Here is a 20,873-nt window from a genome sequence, read left to right on the forward strand (position 1 = left end):
TTTTAGGCCAAATAATTAAGAAACAATTCATTTCCTAGAAATGGGACGACCACCTTTGAAAGAACTTTATTTGATAGAACAGTTTTATCGTGGGGAAAATAGTATGCATTTCATGAAGGAGGAGGACGTTAGCAGCAGCTCTGACTTCTTACGTAATGTGGTGGAAAGAACCCATAAGTAATTGCTCTTCTGAATACGGTAACTGTTTTCTACTTAGGAAAAGCTAAAGAACATCTTATTAGTAGTGAAAGAAAATAGATAGTCGTTATGAATTAATATTGACAACACATTCTTTGCAATTAGATAGTACTTTGTATTTATTGAGTGTTTATCACGTGTCATGTACTGTGTTATGTGCTTTAAATACATTATTTATAGCAACCCTGTTAGGTAGGTGAACTCTACATTTCCAAATAAGGAAACTGAACTTCAGAGAGATTAAGAAACTGCAGTCATAATACATTTCATTATGTATATTGGCAAAAATGACTTATATTGAGAAAATAAAATTTTTTTTAAAATGACAAGTTTTGGTTTCTAATCAAAATAACATAGCCCAATCATATGGTAAGATAGTGAAAATAACCTTAAGTCATTCAATGACCTTCCTTAAGGACTCACAGATTCAGCTGATGTGGTCACATCAGCATGGTAGTAGTTGGGCAAGGTAGATACAGGCGAGAGTGTCAGAGTCTCTGAGTGTTGTGAAACTTGCCTTTTGTTTGTTGTAGAAAAAACCATGGCTTGGAACTTGTTACCTTCAGATTTCATTTGCATCTCTTTTTTAAGATAAAGTATTCAAACTTTTGTTTCTGTTGTAAGAATGGAATTAGCATAAATAACTGACTCTTCAGAAACTCAGTTTTTGCTTTATAACAGTTATCTTCTGATCCTTCAAGTCTATTATATTACTAAACTTCCTATTTTCCTGGGGCAGAATATAAGATGATTTAATATTTTACTATTTTCTATTATTTTTCATTCAGAATATTAGTTAACATGGTTTTGGTAACGTGGAAGCTTCATTTGAGTAGGAAATGATGAGAAACTAAGCAACCTGAAATTAAATTGTATACTTAATTTTAAATTAGCCCAAAAGTGATCTCTTTGTTTTTGAGAACAGCATTACAACACATCCAGCTTTTTTCAGACAATCCTTAAGTTACTTTTAAACATGCTTTCACGCAAGTCTTCTCTACCATTTTTTTTTCCAAAATTATTTATAACAATCAACAAATATCCAGCATGGCTTGCTTTTAGTTATCTATAACCATCACATAAATTATCAGGAAATTAACTGATGAAAATAATTTGACTTTGGAGAACTTTTCCCACTTGATAGCAATGGAACAGTGTATTCTGCTTTCCCAAATATTATTTTATTATATGTCACAAGTTTATTTTAAAAAAAGAGAGGATGTTTTGAAGGCAGTTTAAGACACATAGGTATTCTTCCCATCCTAAAAGGGTATGTCGTCAATGATCTCTTTATTTCACATAGTCCTTTCATTTTTCTTTCTTTCTTTTTTAATAATCCAGTGTGTTTTTTTAAATCATTCAGTGTATAGTAAGGAAAGATACTACTCTTTGAATCTGTTTATGTGTACATTGAAAAAAAAAGTCTGGAAGAAGGTATCCAAATTGTTGATGATAAGATTATGGGGAATTTATTTACTTTTTGATCTGTATTTGTTGGTTATTTTCCCACAGTAAGAATATTACTTTGTATAATAAGAAAAAGTTGTTTAGAATGTATGTGTTGAGAGTTACTTAAAGTATTCCTCCCGTAATTGGTAACCAATAAGAATAAGCCTCAACATCAGTACTAAAGTTCTCTCTCGTTTTATTTCTTACCTATGAGTAAAGCTCATTGGAAGCGAAAGGAAATTTTTTTAGAAAATTATTTAGAATTTTTAAATTATTTTCTACTTTTAACAAGTTAGAAGTTATAAAATAAGGACACTGCCATCAACTCCACAATTTGAAATTTGAAGTTATCAACCATTTTAATTTTCATCAGCTTTTAATCTTACTAGTTAAATATATGCAATGTGACCTGTAAATTAGATATTTCTTACCATCTAACAGGCTAATTAATAAATTTCCAATATCCCAAAGTCAAGTATTTTTTTTTTCCCCTTGAAACTGAAATGTTACACAATCCTGTAACTCAATCCCTTGAGCAAGATGTGTTTCAGAATTGAGTTTCTTGGAAAATACTGTGTAGTATGAAACAACTCAAGTGGGTTCTGGCACGGCACCCCCATAGTAAAACACTGCAGCAAAAATTTTGAATATTTACCCTAAGTGGGAAATATAAAGACTATTAATAGGCTCGTGTAAGGTCAGGCTTTGCTTTCCAAGGTAAGAAAAGCTTTTGGTTTCCAGAACCTTGACGCTTTTGGAATTGTGAATCAGGACTGCAGACACGTGCTGTAAGTTGTCTATAGAGCGACCTATATTCGGTCTCCATCGTAAATGATTTTTTGTTCTTCCTTTTTAAAATTTTCAGGTCAGCCCTTCCTAAACCCAGATGGGAGTCCAGTTGTGTGTAGCCCTCCTGTGACTCAACAGCCAGTTAGAGCCCAAGTGCCTGGACCTCCACAGCCGCCTCTGCCAGCACTGCCACCTCAACAGCAAGCAGCCCATCACATCTTCTCACAGGTGCACATGTCCACGATTACACAATGCTAAGTTCACCTGCCTTTGCATATGTGGGACTAAAGTCACTAATTATAATCGAGAGAGCCCAAGTAAGTGTCTCTTAGAACTTTAGTATTCTCCACCAGTGATGTCCTACTCACCGCTCGTAGGAAGAGAGGTTAACTTCAAGGGCTTTTCTGCTAATGAAAACAGAATATATTTTGGAAGGAAGGGAAATTTTTATCTCATGAGCCTGTATGGTGAGTATTTTATACCTTGCATTTTACAACAGCAAGCAAGGGACCAGAGGAATAAAAAGCAAAGCTAAGATAGTTCATTACCCCAGTGAGCAAAGTGAGTTGTTCTAAGATTCAGCAGATCAAGCACTTAGAAGAAACTGAGTTGACTCGCCTCGCTACAAGGTACTCTCCACCCCACCTACTCTATGAAAGATAAAGACAGGAACATTGATTTAGAGTTCTCAGAAATACTCTTAATAATATCTTGAATTTGTATAAATGTTTAGAGTTTACACATACATTTTCACATTCAGGCTTTTCCCCTGTAGATGTGTTACTCATTCTTGCTGAACTTGATGATACTAGTGTAAACTCTTACTTTCATTCTATCTTTTAAAGGTTGTGTAGCATATCAAAGGCAGTTTGTACAGTTATTTGCACCTCTTTTTCCCTGGAAGATGATCTAAATATTCCACTGGTGAGAACATGCAGAGTAATGTTTTGTGAAAGAAGTAGAGTGATAAACTTGAACTGGAGAAATTTCATTAGTTTTATTCACAAGTTATATTTGTATTGCAGGGGTGAAAAATGTATGAGCAGTTTGATAAAGTTATCGAATATTTTTAAACTAATGAAAATAATTATTGCTCTGGCAATTAAGACTCGTAATACTGGGCAAGGCAATTTCTCTGCAGTAGGACTTCAAGGTGTTTGATGCACTTCCAAGACCATACAAATGAATTCATATATGTAGAGGAAACTGTCTAAAACTATTTCCAAAGACTCCCATACCTACTTCCCAACCCCGTTTGATTACATACACTCAGGTACATATTAAACTACATAAAACTCCTTCCCTGGCCTTCTCTGCCTTGGTTTCATTCAACTTGGTCTTGAAGTGTTTCCTTTCATTTGCTATTGTGTGGTCATCTTTGCAGTGCTGTGAATTTCACCAGGAGCTTTATAGGGCTGATTTTCACTTGATTTAATTCAATGGAAATAATGTTAATCTGGCACCTTCAAAAAATCCTAAGGGTTTATCTGTGGTTATATGTTTCAGATTATTATCTCTTAGAAATAGCTTTGCCTGATTTAGTTTTAAAAGACAGTCCTAAGTGAAGATGTAGGCAGCTTAGTTTAGAAATGATGTCTTAATAGACTATAACTTGAAATATTGGGGTATGCCTCAAACTCCATGGCTGTTTTTCCAGGCATTGCTTCAGGTGTTTCTGGTAATTCTTCATCAAATACAAGAATAGAGAATTGATGAACAAATGATACTTAGTAACGATCTCTTGCACACTGAGATAATCCATCCATGAAATTTCAAGTAACCAAACACAGTAATGCTGTGATTTCCAAAGCCTTCAAATGGGCTGCGTTCTTGAAACCAGTCACTTTAAGTGGATGTTGTTTTACAGCCAGTTGCAATTTAAGTAGGAAAAAGGAAGTGCTAACGCTTTTTCTTTTCTACCTAGTGTAAGAATTTCACTTTGATCAGCCAGTCTTCTAGCCCACATTTTTCTCATTACCACTTGACACTCTGGCAGACATTAATTCCTACCCTTGGTGGTCACAGTACTCTCTTTCTTCTAGTCCCCAGCAACTAAGGCTTTTGTTTCATCTGACACTGACCTAGTAGGTCACGTTTTCTGGAAGAAAGTTGTGTCTTAATGGTTGTCTGACTTAACACATTAAATAGCTTGTACTTGGTAGTTTTAAAGCCACAACACCTCATTTAGTGTGGTACATGCTGTCATCCATTAGGAAGCTTGCTAATTTCTAGTCAAGAGGTTAGTGAGGAACCAGTGGCCACTCTGTAGATTTTCAGCTTATACTTTTTTCAGTATGTTAGCTCTAGAATTTTTTGTGGAATTCTAAACTAATCTAAGCCTTTCATTTTTTCCAGAAACTGTTGTGTTGATTTTGTGGTGGAAGGGCAAACTCATCATTATACGTCTTAGTCATAAGAATTTCTCCTTATCTAGATTATTCCCTGAGTAATCTTATTTAGTTAATTTTGCATTTCTAAAGTATACTCTTTGGACATATTGTCCAGGGAGATTCATGTATGTATATTTTAACCAAAACTAAGAGTTTTCATTAGATAAAATGACTTGGGTTCCTCCACTGCTTGCTTAAATGGTTGTATACAGGTCACTTAATTTCCCTTAACCTGATTGCCACCTGTATGGTAGATTATGATAATCATTAAACCAATATATATATATTGTCCTTTATAATAAACTGTATAAATGTAAGACTGGGAAACTAAATGCCATTATTAGCCTATAGCTGGCCAGCTGTATTCCCTAAAATTTAGAAAGGATTGAAACCTCTTTCATGTTTTAAAACACCTGTGTTATGAGTGCCCTTGGGAAACATAAAACTTAAAATTTTTTTTCTCTGAAATGCAGGAGTATTTCATTAGTAAAAAGAATTTCAAATAATTACAGTGGATCGTCAAACCACATGGGTTTGAACTGCGAGGGTCCACTTATACATAGATTTTTTTCACTAAATACATAACTACAGTATACATGATCTGTGATTGGTTGAATCCGTGGAGTAGAATCTGCAGGTACAGGGCCAACCATAAGTTATACACAGATTTTTGACCATGCAGAAGGTCAGTGCCCCTAATCCCTGAGTTGTTCAAAGACCAAGTGTAGTTTCTCAGTTCCTAATATTCTCTCAATAAAAATTTTTAGTTAGAAGAAAACTGTGTCTATCTTCCTTATGTAAAAGAGATCTGTTTGTGTGTGTGTGCATGCGCTTATATGTATGTGTGTGTTTTCTTTAGGCTATTAATGGTACTCACAGTACATTTTTGTTTAAAAATTGCTAAAATTTAGGCAGTTTGGTCCCAAAAGAGTTATCTAATCATGCCTTATCAAATAGAGAGGATACTTGGCATAGGTATTATGTAAGAAATACTGTCTGATAATAAGAGTGAGTGAAGTTTTTCTTCTATTACTTAGTGTTATATAGCTAAGTAGAGCAGCCCCGTCATCAAACCAGGAAGTAAGGATAAATGGTTTTGCTTTTACTGACTTAACCCAGGGGTCTTGTTAGATAATAGGATTTGAAATGTCTAAATTACCTGTTGCAGTGAATCTAATAAATACTTTTATGAAAAAAATTATCTTTCTAATTATGTTTTAAATTTAAATGTATGTTCTCAAAATTTTTCTATGTAGAGTTTCTTCGCCTAGTATTGTTTTTGTTGTTTCCTATAATGTTGTATTTTAGGTGACTTTGTAGTTTTAAGTTGTTGCCAAAAAAAGTGTAACTTTCCATTTTATGCAATTCTTCTAACATTTTATTCTGACATTAACATTGTTTGCCAACCTGTTATTCCTTAGCCTATTCGTCCTCTGCAGCCCTCTTCACAGCCTGTTCAGTACTCTACAGCCCCTTACCCATCCCCGTTCCTGCCAGTCTCACCCACCCAGCAATACTCCGTGGTACTATATCTCTATTCACCTCCTGCGTTGTTTCTGTGGGTGGATGTGTGATGAATCCTTGTGAATGTGATTAATGTGATATGTTCTTTCGTGATTTTCTAAAGTCAGGGTTACATGCATTTTGAAAAAGCATTTCTAACCTGTATTAGAAATAATTTATGCTCTTCCATAAAATATTTGTTATATTGGCTTATCACAGTGATTGTATAAAGCCTAATCTTTTCCTCCCTTTTCATAATGAAATAATTTTCAAGTCCTAAGATGTTTTAGCTATTTTTCTCATTGAGGCCAGTGCAGGTCTGTGCGGTCCTGGGGTGGCAGCTTTCATCTGGGTTTAGGCTTTCTGTTCTTTCCCCAGTGCCCCAGGTCCAGTAGACTTAGTATCAGTCATTAGGGTGAATTGGAGCTTCCAATTACATAAGACATCCTCCTTAGTATATTTCCAAAGAAGATCTCTAGATATTTAATCTGTGACTATAAAGTAATGGTACTTCATTTAATCCAAAGTATGCCCCAAGTTATACGTCTCAGTAAGAACTCAGATACACCATTGCCATGTGTTCTCTGTGTGACCTTCTCTAGTTACTGAGCATATGAGGCCACCATATAAAGTACCTCCTGCATAGTGCCTAACATGAAATAGATATTCAGTAAGTGTTAATTTCCTTCCCTTTAAATGAATCTGCCTAACCACTGGTATACTTTTCCCAGTGGTGCTCTTATTTTTCAGACTATATGGCCATCACATTCTGAAATCGCATCCAGGTTAAATTATAAGCTATATCTTAAAATCACTTGCCACTTTTTAGAAATGTTTTGTTTTGTTGGGGGTGTTTTTGTTTTGAGCTTGAGGCAACCTTATTTACCAGCCTTGGCTCTGAATGATTTTCAAAAATGACTTTCAGTCTGAAAAAATGAAATTTTGCCAGCATTGAGAAGGTTGACAACATTTTTGGAAATACCATAAAAGCCTCAAAAATGTTTTGGAAAAATGGCAGATCATTGGATTAAGAAAATGACTTTTTTTACCAAGATGACTCTGATGGTGGTATATAGTTATGGTATCTCTTTTTAGAATATTTGGCCATGTTACATTATAATTACAGCTAGTAGGTATTTTTAAGTATATTTTCCTCTTCTGAAACTATTCATTGAATTATATGAATAGTGCTAGACTCTGTCAGAATAACCATTTGGGAAGAGTAAAGCCATATGTTTTCAGTCACTAAGTCAGGTTCCCTTTTTTTTCAGTCCCTTTATCATCTCCATAGCCTTAATTTACTTTGCCAAAACCAGCAGATTATAGAAATTGCAGACATGTCAACAACTTTGATCTGACAACTCAATTACCACAATATTTTAAGTAACTTTTTTTCAAATTTTTCCTCTTAACAAAATATGGTACATATTGTCGCCGATCTGTGGCTCCTTGGGAGCAAAGGAATGCCTTTTAACCCCATTATCGTCATATCAGTGATATTATGTAGACTAGTCAGAACTGATCCTTATGCTGTTGAGTCAGAGAAACATTTGTCAGATGGCATATAAATCGTAACCCTTTCTTGGCTGGGCACCATTGCCGGCTCTCTTAAGTAGCAAAAGCAGTAGGACACTGTCATTTGGATTATATTTGTCTAACATCTGACTTAAGGATAAACACTATGGAAGAGTTTATGACCAAATTATTGTTGAGAGATTAGAGTGTACATCAGGGAGGGTAGATTTTATATATTTTATTTCATTTCTGCTAGTATATTTGATTGTTAGGTGTGGGAGGAGATACAGAAATGCATAGAACCTGAATCTTGCCTTCTGGGCAGAAGGGCAACGATTTAAAGTAAAGAGTAATTAGTACCATGCATTGCTAGACTCCTGGTCTTCGAAGTCCTTTCAGAAAATGTTAATTGTATAATATAAAAGTGTGCCTTTAGTCTTCATTTAAATAGTGTCTTTTCATTTTTTTATTGTGTAATATTATACCCTACTCTTTTCTGCATGCTATACCTTTCCGTTAGACATATTTTGTGAGTAATTTGCAATGATAGCATTGTAATAGTCCTACCTTGCTGCCTTAGAGTTCTAATTTTCTTGAAGCTGTTCTTCTATTAAGTCATGTCTGTGGTAGATACATGATTTCCGTAAGATATACTACTGCAACTCTTCTTAAAATATATGAAGTATTTTTCTTTGATAAGTTTGGTCTATGTATGGAACGCTTACTGATTTCTGACTTCTCCCTTTTTCAGCAGGACAACCTTGGGTCTCAGTTTAGCCACATGAGTCTTGCCCGCCAGCCATCTGCAGATGGCTCTGACCCTCACGCCACCATGTTCCAGTCCACTGTTGTTCTTCAGTCCCCACAGCAGTCTGGTTACATCATGACAGCAGTCCCTCCACCACCACCGCCGCCTCCTCCTCCTCCTCCTCCCCTACCACCTGGGCAGCCAGTCGCTACTGCTGCCTATTCTGCCTCTGGTCATCCTGTCAGCCAGCCTGTGCTCCAGCAGCAAGGATATATTCAACAGCCCTCTCCACAGGTACGTTGCTTTTTCATCTTTTCTCTCCTGTGGAAGCCCCTCATTTAAGATCAGTTTTAACTTTAGAGAGCTCATTTTTAATTTCTCATGGATAGAATTTGTGAGAACGTGTAAGCAAAGCTTGTAGTCACCTTCCCTTTTGGAGATTTTCAAGTGCATGCTAGACAACCACATGACATGTAGACACTTCAGTTGGAGGGTTACACTATGTGATCTCTGAGTTTCCTTCTGACTCTGAGAGGTTTCTTTTGTTCTGATTAGCTTAAGAGAAACACAGTAAAGTAAATGCACTGTAAAAATGAAATGATACATTTTAAGAAGAGGTAGATCACTTTGGGGAGAATTAACATCTTAACACCGTTGAATCGTCCAGTGCACGAACATGTTATCTCTCTCCATTTATTTAGATCTTCCTTAATTTTTTGTCAACGGTATTTTGTAGTTTTCATCACACAAGTGTTACACGTATTTTTTTAATATATCCCTAAATATTGAATGTTTTAAGGTGATATTCTAAAGGAGATTATTTTTAAATTTTATTTTCTATTTGTTCATCGCTAGTATGTAGAAATATAATTGTTTTTTATATACTGATCTTTTACCCTGTGGACTTTCTAAACTTGATTATTCTACATATATTATCCTTTCCAATCTATATACCTTTTGTTTCTTTTTCTTGCCTTCTTACATTAGCTAGGAGCCCTAATGTTGCATACTTTCAACACAACAGAGGGAAGTAAAAATCTCTAGAATCCATGTATTAACTTAAATATAAGTTTTGAAAGTACATATGCTTTCCTTGTTTCCAGCCATAAGTGTAGGCGTTCAGTCTTTCATCATTAACTGTGATACTATATGTGGGGTTGTTGTATAATTTTCTAATATTCCTAGTTTGCTAAGCGTCTTTACCGTGAATGGACATTAATCTTGTAAAAAAAATTTTTTGGCATCTATTGAGGTGATCCTGTGGGGTTATTTCCCCTTTAGTCTAGTAATACAGTAAATTACTTTGACTTTTGAATGTTAAACTAACCTTTTGTTTCTGGAATATACCTCACGATATATAGTGATATATATATCATGATATAGTTTTCTTTTTTATATATCACTGTATTCAATTTGCCAGTATTTTCTTATGGATTTTTGCATGTATGTTCATGAAGGATATCGGTCTGTAGTTTGCTTGTAATGTCTTTTTCAGGTTGTAGTACCCAGGGTGGTACTGACCTCAAAATGAGTTGGATAGTGTTCCCTCCTTTATTTTCTAAAGGAGTTTATGGAGAATTGGTGTTATTTCTTCTTGAATATTTGCTAGAATTGCACTAATGAATCCATCTGGACCTGGATTTCTTTTGCAGGGAAGGTTTTTAAATTATGAATTCTTATTTTTTAGTATTAAATAGATATAGGGCTGTTACAATTTCCTTTTCATTTTGGATCAGATTTGGTAGTTTGTATCAATTTCATTTATGTTGTCAGTTTTTTTGGCATAAAGTTGCTCATATGTAATATCCCCTTATTATACTTTTAGTATCATCAGGATCTAAAGATATTAGTAATTTCAGTCTTCTTTTATCTTTTTCCTTTATTAGTTTAACTAGAGGTTTATCAATTCTCTTGATGATGTTAAAAGAAAAACAACTTAGGGTTTCATTAGTTTTGTTTATTCATTTTCTATTTGAACTATTACTAATATAAGGGTTTTTTGTTTTGGTTTGTTTTTTATAAATTTATTTATGTATTTATTTATTTATTTATTTTTGGCTGCATTGGGTCTTCGTTGCTGCGCACGGGCTTTCTTTAGTTGTGGCGAGTGGGGGCTGCTCTTTGTTGTGGTGCGCGAGCTTCTCACTGTGGTGGCTTCTCTTGTTGCGGAGCATGGGCTCTAGGTGCACGGGCTTCAGTTGTTGTGGCTCGCGGGCTGTAGAGTGCAGGCTCAGTAGTTGTGGCGCACGGGCTTAGTTGCTCTGCGGCATGTGGGATCTTCTTGGACCAGGGCTCAAACCCGTGTCCCCTGCACTGGCAGGTGGATTCTTAACCACTGCGCCACCAAGGAAGTCCCTGTATGACTTTTTTGACCCATGATCTACGTTAGAAGCATGTTAATTTCCAAACGTTTGGGGCTTATGGTTATTGATTTCTATTTTAGTTGCATGCGGTCAGGGAATCTACTCTAAGATTTCAGTGTTTTGGAACCTGTTGAGTCTTATTTCATGTCCCAGCATGTAGTCTCTCAGGGAATGATTTGTCTGTAGTTGAAAAGAATTTGTACTCTATCATTTCAGTGTTTTGTGGTTTTGTTTTTTTGTTTTTTTAGATCAAGTTCACATAACGTAAAATTAACCAGTTTAAAGTGAACAATTCAGTGGCATTTAGTACATTCACAATGCTTTGCAACCATCACCTATGTCTAGTTCCAAAACATTTTTATCACCCCAAAAGAAAAGTTCATACCCATTCCCCTCACCCCCCAGCCCCTGGCAACCATCAGTCTTTATTCTCTATGGATTTACCATTCTGGATACTTCATATTAATGGAGTCATGCAATATGTTATATTCTGTGTCTGGCTTCTTTAACTTAACATAATGTTTCAGGGTTAATCCATGTTGTAGCATGTATGAGTACTTCATTCCTTTTTATGGCTGAATAATATGCCATTTTATATATATACCACAATTTGTCCATCTTCAACCATTATTGGATTTGGGATGTTTCCACCTTTTGCCTATTGTAAATAGTGCTCTATGAGCATGTAGGTGCATGGATTTGTTCGAGTATCTGTTTTCAATTCTTTGGGTATATACCTAGGAAAAAATTACTGGATGATATGATAATTCTATGTTTAACTTTTTGAGGAACTGCCAGGTTGTTTTCCATGGTGTCTGAACCATTTTATATTCCTACCTGCAGTGTATAAAGGTTCCAGTTTCTCCACATCCTTGCCAACATTTGTTATTTACCATTATTATTATTATTATTGCCATCCTGTGGGCGTGAAGTGTTTATCTCATGGTTTTGACTTGCATGTCCATAATGATTAGTGATGTTGATCATCTTTTCATGTGCTTGTTGGCCATTGTCGATCTTCTTGGGAGAGATGTGTAAGTCCTTTGCCTGTCTTTAAATCAGATTGTCATTTAGTTGTTGAGCTGTAAGAATTCCTTGTATATTCTGGATTCTAGACCCTTATCAGATGTGTGTTTTACAAATATGTTCACCCATTCTGTGGGTTGTCTTTTCACTTTTTTGATAATGTCTTTAATGTATAAAAGTTTTTTTTTTATTTGGTAAAGTTCACTTTATCCATCTTTTCATTTTGTTGCTCATGCTTTTGGTGTCATATGTAAGAATCCATTTCCAAACCCAAGGTCATAAGAATGTATCCCTGTTTTCTGCTAAGAGTTTTATGGTTTTAGCTCCTATATTTAGGGCATTTATCTCTTTTGAGTTAATTTTTATATATGGTATGAGGTAAGGGTCCAACTTCATTCTTTTGCATGTGTATATCTACTTATTTCAGCATCCTTTGTTGAAGATACTTTTCTTTTCCCACTGAATGAATAATCTTGGTACCCCTGTCGAGTATCAGTTGACCATAAATGTAAGAGTTTATTTCTCAACTCATTTTTACACTATTTCTCTCTTTAGCCAGTACTACACTGTTTTATTACTGTACCTTTCTAGTAAGGTCTAAAATCAGAAAGTGTGAGTCCTCCAACTTCTATCTTGAAGTCCTTGAAACCTATTTTATCTGACTTTAATATTAGTGGCTTCAGCCTTCTTTTGATTAGCACTTAAATGATATGTCTTTTTCCATCCTCTTATTTGCAGCCTTTAAAGTATGTTGTTCACATACAGTATATAGTTGGTATTTGCTGATTTATTCAGTCTGATTGGAGTGTTTAGTCCTTTTATCTTTAATATATCAACTGACATGGTTAGATGTAGGTATGCCACGTTGCTATTTGTTTTCCATTTGTCGTATCTATATTTTATTCCTGTCTTCTTGCTTTCCTTCCTTTATATTATTTGAATTCTTTCAGGGTTCTGTTTTATTTCCTCTATTGCCTTTTTGTCTACAGCCCTCTGAATCTTGTGCTTATATGGTTTCCTTAGGGACTATGATAGGTATCTTTAGTTTATCAAAATCTACTTTGAGTTCATACAAAACTCCAAGAAAAATGTACTAGTCATGTTAAAAGTATAATTCCATTTACCCTCTCTCCATTGTTTGTGCTATTGTTGTCATATATATTGCATGTATATACATTATAAAGAAAAATTTGGTGTTATAATTTTTGCCTTAGTAGTATCTTTTTTGTTTTTTTTGATGAGGAGAAAAGGAAGAATGTATTATTTATACACATCACACATACTGAAAAGTGTAATAATGGATTAGATCCGAAATCAGGATATATCGCTTGCTGATACCTCCAGGAAAAATTAAGGGATCACATGTATATTGTGTCTAATGTTTCAAAAACAGAAGAATATTACAGAAAATTTAGGCGACTCTTGGCTTATAACTGATCCAGGAATTCTGTGCTTGGCTGGTTTCCAGATGAAATGGGCACTCCTTAAGATTTCCACAGATCTCTGGTCTTTTAGAAGTAACCCAATCAGATAAGTAGAACCTAAGAGAACCCGTGAACCTAATAAAGTTAACTTAACACGTACTTGCATATCACTTGGTTAATTGTTTATTCTTCACCCCAAACCAGATCAGATTACTTTTAGAGAAATTCACAGCTGATACAGATAGCTCTGGAGGGAAAACTAAATCAAGATAGTCTTACTGGCATTTTTTCCAGCTTTATTAAGTATAATTGACAAATAAAATTTGTATTGGCATTTTAATTTGCATTAGAAATATGAGAAAAATTAAAGAATGGAACCAGTGCAAGTGTACATTAGTGTAGGAATGGATAAACTGGCTTATTTATGTGGTGATTGCTGTTCAGCAGTTAAATTGAATGAGCTAGCGATTTGTGCTTCAACCAAAATGCGTCTCAAAAACAATGTTAATTGCAAAGTAAGTTGCATGAAGTTATATAGAGTACCATAAATGTACATTTTTAAAATTCTCAACAATTGTATGTATGGATAACAGATTACACACACACTGGAAGCTTAAAAACATTTATGGGAATGATATATACCAACTTCAGGATAATGGTTTTTCTATGGAATATAGAGCAAAGGAATGTTGGAGTGAGCCTTAAGCTATTTCAGTAGTACTTGGTAAAAGAGAGAAAAATCTGAAACAAATGTGGCCCAAAAATTTAAATATACTAAATCTGATCGGTGGGCAAATTGGTAGGTGTGTTTTGTTATGTATACTGTATGTTTGAAATTTAAAAAAATTTTTTTCAGGTAAATTTAAAGCTAAGAAAATCAGTTTTCAGATGATTACTATTTGGGAGAATTATTACTCATTACACTCCAATGTTCCTGGCAGGAAAAAAAAAAATTCTGCTGCAAGTAAAATTGATTTTTTCTTTTTTCCTTAATGCTTATCCTAGATGCCAGCCTGTTATTGTGCTCCAGGCCACTACCACTCCAGTCAACCTCAGTATCGCCCCGTCCCTTCTGTCCATTACAGTTCACATCTAAACCAACCACTGCCACAGCCTGCACAGCAGGCAGGTGAGTATGTGAGGTTAGGAATTCTTAGCTTTCGGTGTTGCTGTTTTTTCATCCTGCTTTATTTCAGTCTTACTGTTAAGATACTGCCACACTCAGTCTGTCAAAGGTTTCAGATAGGTGCATACCTATGAATATGCAAACCAGTGAGATGAAAAGAGTGGGCCGATCTTAGCCCCCTCCAGGGAATGCCACAGTGTCAGGTTTCTGTACTACAGAGTTGGGAGCCGTAAGAAGATTGTACCAGGTGAGCAGCTTCCAGGTACTCACTGCCATTGTAACCGAAGCCTGGTAATCCACCTGTGGTAAACAGCAAAAGGCAGACAAGGCAAGTTAAGATGTCTGCTGAACAGCTAACCAAAAACAAGGACCAAAATGACCTAACTTTGGTTGAGAACTCTAGCCTAGTGGAGATATTTTGATGTCTTAGTCTCCGCAGGAGTGCCTTAAAAGGAATGAAGTTCTTACACATCTTTTCTGTGTTTTGGTTTTGTGGTTTTATAGTGAAAGGTATTTTTAAACCAAATGCAGTCTAATCCTAAGCATATCAAACATATTAAAACTGAAAAGATAGTTTTTCTTTTTGCCCCTTTCAAATTTTCTTTAAGCATTCAATGGAAACAACTGTGATCTCAGTATAAAAGCTACCTTACTAATTTGACTGAACTCATTTCTCTCTATGCTTCCCACCTACATGTGTACTTCTGCCCCAGATGTTTAATAAGGTATTCTTTTCAGCCTTTTATAACTCTAGGTGTTCAAGGAGAATTTTTATTGGTTTCTTTGAAGCCTTTTTAGCTGCTTGTCGCTGTTTGAAGGTGCTCAGACTATGTCAGCATGATTAGCTGAGGCCACATAACCCTCCACCTCTACTTATGCAGTTTCTTGCTCTTGATAATGTGTGGAACTCTTGAGGGGTTCCACAGTTTCAGGAGAAAGACATCTGCACTGGGCAGTCTGATGAGAAGTGTTCTTGCCTCTCCTCACTTGTGCAGTCTTCACTCATCGTTGTGACTCATCAGCTTCCTTTACCAGATGTTACTCTTACTTATCTCCCCAGCAGGGGAACCTCCGGGTCCTCAGTCTTGCTCTCAGGAATTGTCTTGTACTTCATGTGTAGGTTTTTCCCTTTTTCATGTTACTGGCCTTGTATTGTATGTGTGACAAATGTTCTTCCAAAGGATGTTGAGTATATACAATGGTCATTTTGGCCAACTTAGAATTTGTCCTCTGTTCCTGAACTTTAATAATACATTCCACTTCAAATAACCTAAACTAGTATATTCTCTAATTTTGAAAGGCATCAGAAGCTGTCCTTTATACCTGGGCACATTGGTGATGACGCTGCTCACTAACTTTGAATACACTGTTTTATTCTAATAGAAATTATTTCCTAAGTTTTCCTGGGCCTCCGTGACTGACTTTTCATATCATAATTGTCATGATTTTTTTCTTCCAAAATTACAATACAGATTATAGCTAATGTTATGATAATAAAAAAAATTGTCTTAACTTTCCCCATTCAAATACCTTGCGTGTGACTAATTAACTTATTAGTTCATTAGTACACCCTATTAATGAGGCAGGCAAAGAAACTATGTTCTGTATTTGTGTGAGCTTCTTAGTTCTGTTCTTTTTCATGGCAAAATTTTTATTCCTCTCCATTGTCAAACTGCCTACAAAATTAAAACTTTTAATCACAGGTAGGACCAGTGTGCTCATGCAAATGCCTCTCTGCCAAATATATTCCTCTCTGCCAAAAATGGACAACTGTAAATGCCACGCCTCCTAATTCAGGGCCAAAATATCTACACGACAGATGGCATGTGTTTATCATCAGTGATGTTTCAGTTGTGGGGTTTTTCCTAATGCTGGTTATGGTGAGAAGGAAGGAAACGATAAGTCAGATTGCATCTAGACAGTACAGGCACAGAAAAGTGTGTGTGTCTGAATGACTTTTGACGTTGTGTTTGACTCTTAAGAGTCGGTCATAATATAACACTTTATAACTAGAGTTGGTTTCATGTCATTCAGTTTGAAGAATAGAAGAGAAATAAATCCTCAAAGCACCCTTATATGAAAGCTAAAGAAATGCTGTTATGCTAATAAGTAGAAGAGAAAATTTCCCTTTAAAGAAAAGTTCAGTTGTGCCAGTGCCACGTATTGTGTTGGCAATTATACTGAACCTTTTTGTAGAATTAGTAGGAGTTGGATGATTATATAATCTAAAGACTTTTTTATTGTTAGCCAATGGTTATTTTTTATGTCAAACTTTACCCAAAAAATGTGCATTTATGTTTGTGTGTCTCCTAACAGAAAAGTAAAATGCACTGGGAAATGGACACAGGAACTTTTTGTTCTGATTTTCTGTACAGATTTATAGCAGTTTCTTTCTCAGTAATTTACATTTTTATATGCAAACATCATACTTTTTGGATTTCATTTTTAATTTTTTTTCCTTGTAATATTTCTCTACATTCCACCATCCCCATCTGATTAAAATTAGAAATAATTTGTTACATCCCTTACTTTTCTTTTTCTTGTCAAATAACATTTAGTCAAGAAGCATATTGTTTTATTATATAAAAGGGTGAAACTAATAATTCAGCCAAATGATGAAAGCATTGATAGACTTGGAACAATTTTTTTTCACTGAGGTACATACAAAAAAATAATTTTTAAATGTTTGCATATGAATCTAAAGAAATTTCGCTCTAAATTAACAAACCCAATTGAATCAAATATTCTTAGATCAGGTAGGGTATGGGCAATAGAAATAGAGGATTTTCTGTTATTTTCCCTTTTGGGGGCAGGAAGGAGGTTGGGGAAATACCTCAAGGATAAAATGCCTTTGGTCTTCCATGCAAGTGTGTACCAGAGAACTGCAGTAGTTATTGATCTCCTTGACAATAAACCCACCTATTATGGGGACTGAATTGAAATCAGTACTAACATTACTGCTGGGGAATGAATGTACAAATCTTTTGTTATGAGTGTGAAACTACTATGGTCATTAAAACAAGGTTGAGTCAGCCCCTGTCAACAGAAGCAGAAGAAATTCTGGCTACATAAGGCCTTTTGGACAATGTATTATATAACATGAAAGAAAACAAAATAGGAGTCAAATCCTGACAACCCTTATTTGTATTTAAGTAGTATTAGGTGTATCACTTAAAGCCTCCGGGTTTCCGTTTACTCACTTGCAAAGTAAGGGAGTTTTACTGTATCGTCTATTGAAGCCTCTGTGTACTTTAAAATTCCATGATTCTGTGTGTCTGTCTTATGTGACTCATTTCTAGTTCAGAAAGGTGGAACATTGGAGAATTGGTTTGCAGTAGCTTAGTGACCTACTGTCAAAACTGGAGCCATACAAGCAAAGATTTCAAAAGATCCGGTTACTTGCCAGCTGCAGTAATATGGATTTGTTATCTTAACCCTTTATCATAAAATTTACAGCTTGAATACTATGAAGTATACTACATATAAGAAGCTTGGTATACTATAAAGAAACTTTTCCTGCAGGTAGTAATTGTAGCAAAGATTTTAGGTGTATGAGGCCTGGCTGTTTTCTATGCAGCTGCTTTCATTCTTACGACTCTTTTGAAAAGTTTGCAGCTTCACCATATATGTTGAATATTTTGCAATAATTGGCCTTGTTCCTGAGCTGTTGGATTCGGGGCCGTAGCACTGTCTGAGAGGTTTACATTTCTCACAGTGAACCGGTCTCTTTTTCAGCTGCTTCCTGGCTTCTTTTTACTCAGGTTTTCCACTGCCCTTTTTTTTTTTTTTTTTTTTTCTTTTTAATGCTGTATTAAAGTATTAACATTTGCTTATATTTTCCATTAATTGTAATGCCTTTTAATCATGCATCATCCTCAGAAATAGGGATTTGAATTTAAATGACAACCTTGGCTTAATATAATTTACCTTTTAAAAATTCATGAAAGCTATTGCTTTAATTTCTTTTCCAAAGCAGATTTGAATGGCAGATTAATTTTGATTGGAGCTTTTCTTAAAAGTTTAATGTCTTAAGCATGCCAGACTCATTAGCGAAAAGTCAAATACATCTCTTTCCCTGTTGCTAAATAACTTTTTAGGAATATTATTATGCATGCCATTAAATGGACTTAAGACATGTAAACGCATTTGCAGCTATTTGAAGGGTTATAATTTAATTTTTTTCCGAACTGTGATATTGTATGCATGTGGGAAGCAAAATGACTCCATAGAACTAAATATCATTTTAGTTTTGCAACCTCTGTTAAATTCAAAGATTATCAATGCATTTATACCTTTAACCAGCAGACTCCAGTAGGGTCCTGATGAACCACAACCACAGGAGGAACATTTCAGGTTAAACAGTCTGTAAGGTGCACAGAATACTGGCAGCATTGCAGGGCACAAATTTAAAAGTAACCAGGGTGTAAAAGGCAAGCAAGGAAGAAAGGGCCCTATTGGATAAGTGGAGGAGGGGTGATATTGATAAGAGATTTTACTTATGTCAAATAGGGACTCTATCTACACAGTCAATTTCTTTACTGACAACTTCTGACTTGAGTAATAGGAATTTTGTATTTATATTGCTGGGTGGTAGCCCTGACTATCCTTGTTTTTTCATTGATTCTGTAAACATTTCTTAGCATTGCCTGACCAGCGCAGACTTAAACATTGTATATTACCTACAAATCCACCTATTTCCCTTTTCCCTTCTCCATTAACCTGCCGCCACTGGAGCCAAATGTATCTGGTAAGTACCCATAGATTTCCTTGAGTCGTATGCCCTCTTCCACAGGACTGTCATTTAAATAGCTGTGAGCTATAACCTCTGTGTGGCCGTTTTTATTAGATTTGTTTTTTATGTTTGTATTTATGTTTATTTCAGGCACAGAAGTAAGAGAGCAGAGGGTGATAGAGGAGAAGAATAGCAAAGATGTGCTGGCAGCTGTGTTCTTCCAAATTCACCTGACAGACTATCCTTAGTTGAACTTGTCTGCTCACTAGAATAGTGCCACAAACATAAGACAAACCAGAGTACAAACTTGAGATTTTGGTGATTTGGAAACAGTTCTCACAAACTGTCTTGTAGATACCTAGTTACAATTAAATTTAAAGTTGGCAAAATGGCTCATCCAAAAAAGAAAAAAATCTGCCCTGACAGTGCTTCTGCTGTACAAATTCAGTCCTGAAAAAATTTAATAATACTGTTAAATGAAATAACCTTAGATTTATTAAATGGCTGTTCTGACTAAGCACTTCTTCAGTTTCTTTTATTATCTTTCTGATTATGTCTAATCCGTATTATTAAGAATGCTTTCCTTTAACACAAATGCTGTTTCAGATCACCTGTATAAAATAAAACTAGCCTGTTAAAGCCGGTGCAATCCCTTTCTGCTGAGCACTGTGTTTCCTTCTTGCTCTCTTCTCTGTTGAAGTGAAAGAGAGTTAAAAATAGAATATTCTTTGGAGCCCTCCGGGGAAGAGCCTGAGCCATCAATTTATATTGTCCTAGTTCTCTCAGCTTGCAGAATTGATTGTGGTTTCCTCTGAAAGTGCTGGAAGAAACGGAATAATATTGCAACAGTGCAGTCCTTTAACAAAGGAGAATGTCGGTGTTAAATAATACCTTATATTGAGATCTGGGTGTTTATTCTGTTGTTTGGTATCACTTAATATAGGCATTGCTTGCTTTACAAAATAGATGCTATCCCACAATACTCACAAGTTTCTATAAAAGATATTCTGCTTTCCTCTTACACCCAGGTTAAATCCAGATATATCACAGGAAGGATTTTTTTTTTTTTAATTATGATGTACTGAAACACACTTTATTGAGGAAAGAATATAATTTAGATAGTAACCAAGTTGGGGGTGTATTGAGCGTCAGAATACTGGAAATACTCTTCTTGTAGCATTTTTCAAACAGAGTGGTACTTTTCATTCTCTAGGAATCTACTTTAGCCTTCCTAATCTTCAACCTTCTCCCTCTTTTCCAGATCATTGGATTTTTTTCTCATACTTGGCAGTCTTCAAACTATACTTTTGAAACTATCAGAGCTATGTCCCTCCCTTCCTTTGGTCTGAATACTTAGATACTGAACCTGAAGCACAGTGCCACTTCTCTAATAAGTGCCACTGTTAACAGTTGATGCTCTGCAGCCTGAATGTTTAAACACAGGTTTAAAGCAACTTGAACAGTTCTTTAAGATGTAAATTTTATTAAGCAAGTGTTCATAAAGTGAGGCATGTCTGTAATTACATGGACCTTTATGTTGCTAATAAACTATTAATGATTTTGTCTTGCATAAACAATAGTAAGGGGCTTATCTTTAATTGGATTAGTAG

At 35.3% G+C, this 20,873-nt stretch overlaps 1 protein-coding gene across 11 annotated transcripts in view; it reads left to right on the plus strand.

The window, feature by feature from the left end:
* Positions 1-20,873, plus strand: part of R3HDM1 (R3H domain containing 1) — a 190,203-nt gene that overhangs the window by 121,706 nt on the left and 47,624 nt on the right. For 10 of the 11 annotated variants that reach the window (XM_061183524.1, XM_061183567.1, XM_061183574.1 and 7 more), the window contains 3 exons: positions 2,513-2,664; positions 8,596-8,886; positions 14,411-14,534. In XM_061183524.1, the coding sequence (XP_061039507.1) occupies positions 2,513-2,664; positions 8,596-8,886; positions 14,411-14,534 (567 nt within the window). The remainder of the gene's footprint in view (positions 1-2,512; positions 2,665-8,595; positions 8,887-14,410; positions 14,535-20,873) is intronic. The other variant, XM_061183534.1, reaches the window with a different exon arrangement.

This window comes from Eubalaena glacialis, chromosome 1 (assembly GCF_028564815.1).
Source record: "Eubalaena glacialis isolate mEubGla1 chromosome 1, mEubGla1.1.hap2.+ XY, whole genome shotgun sequence".
Classification (NCBI taxonomy): Eukaryota; Metazoa; Chordata; class Mammalia; order Artiodactyla; family Balaenidae; genus Eubalaena; species Eubalaena glacialis.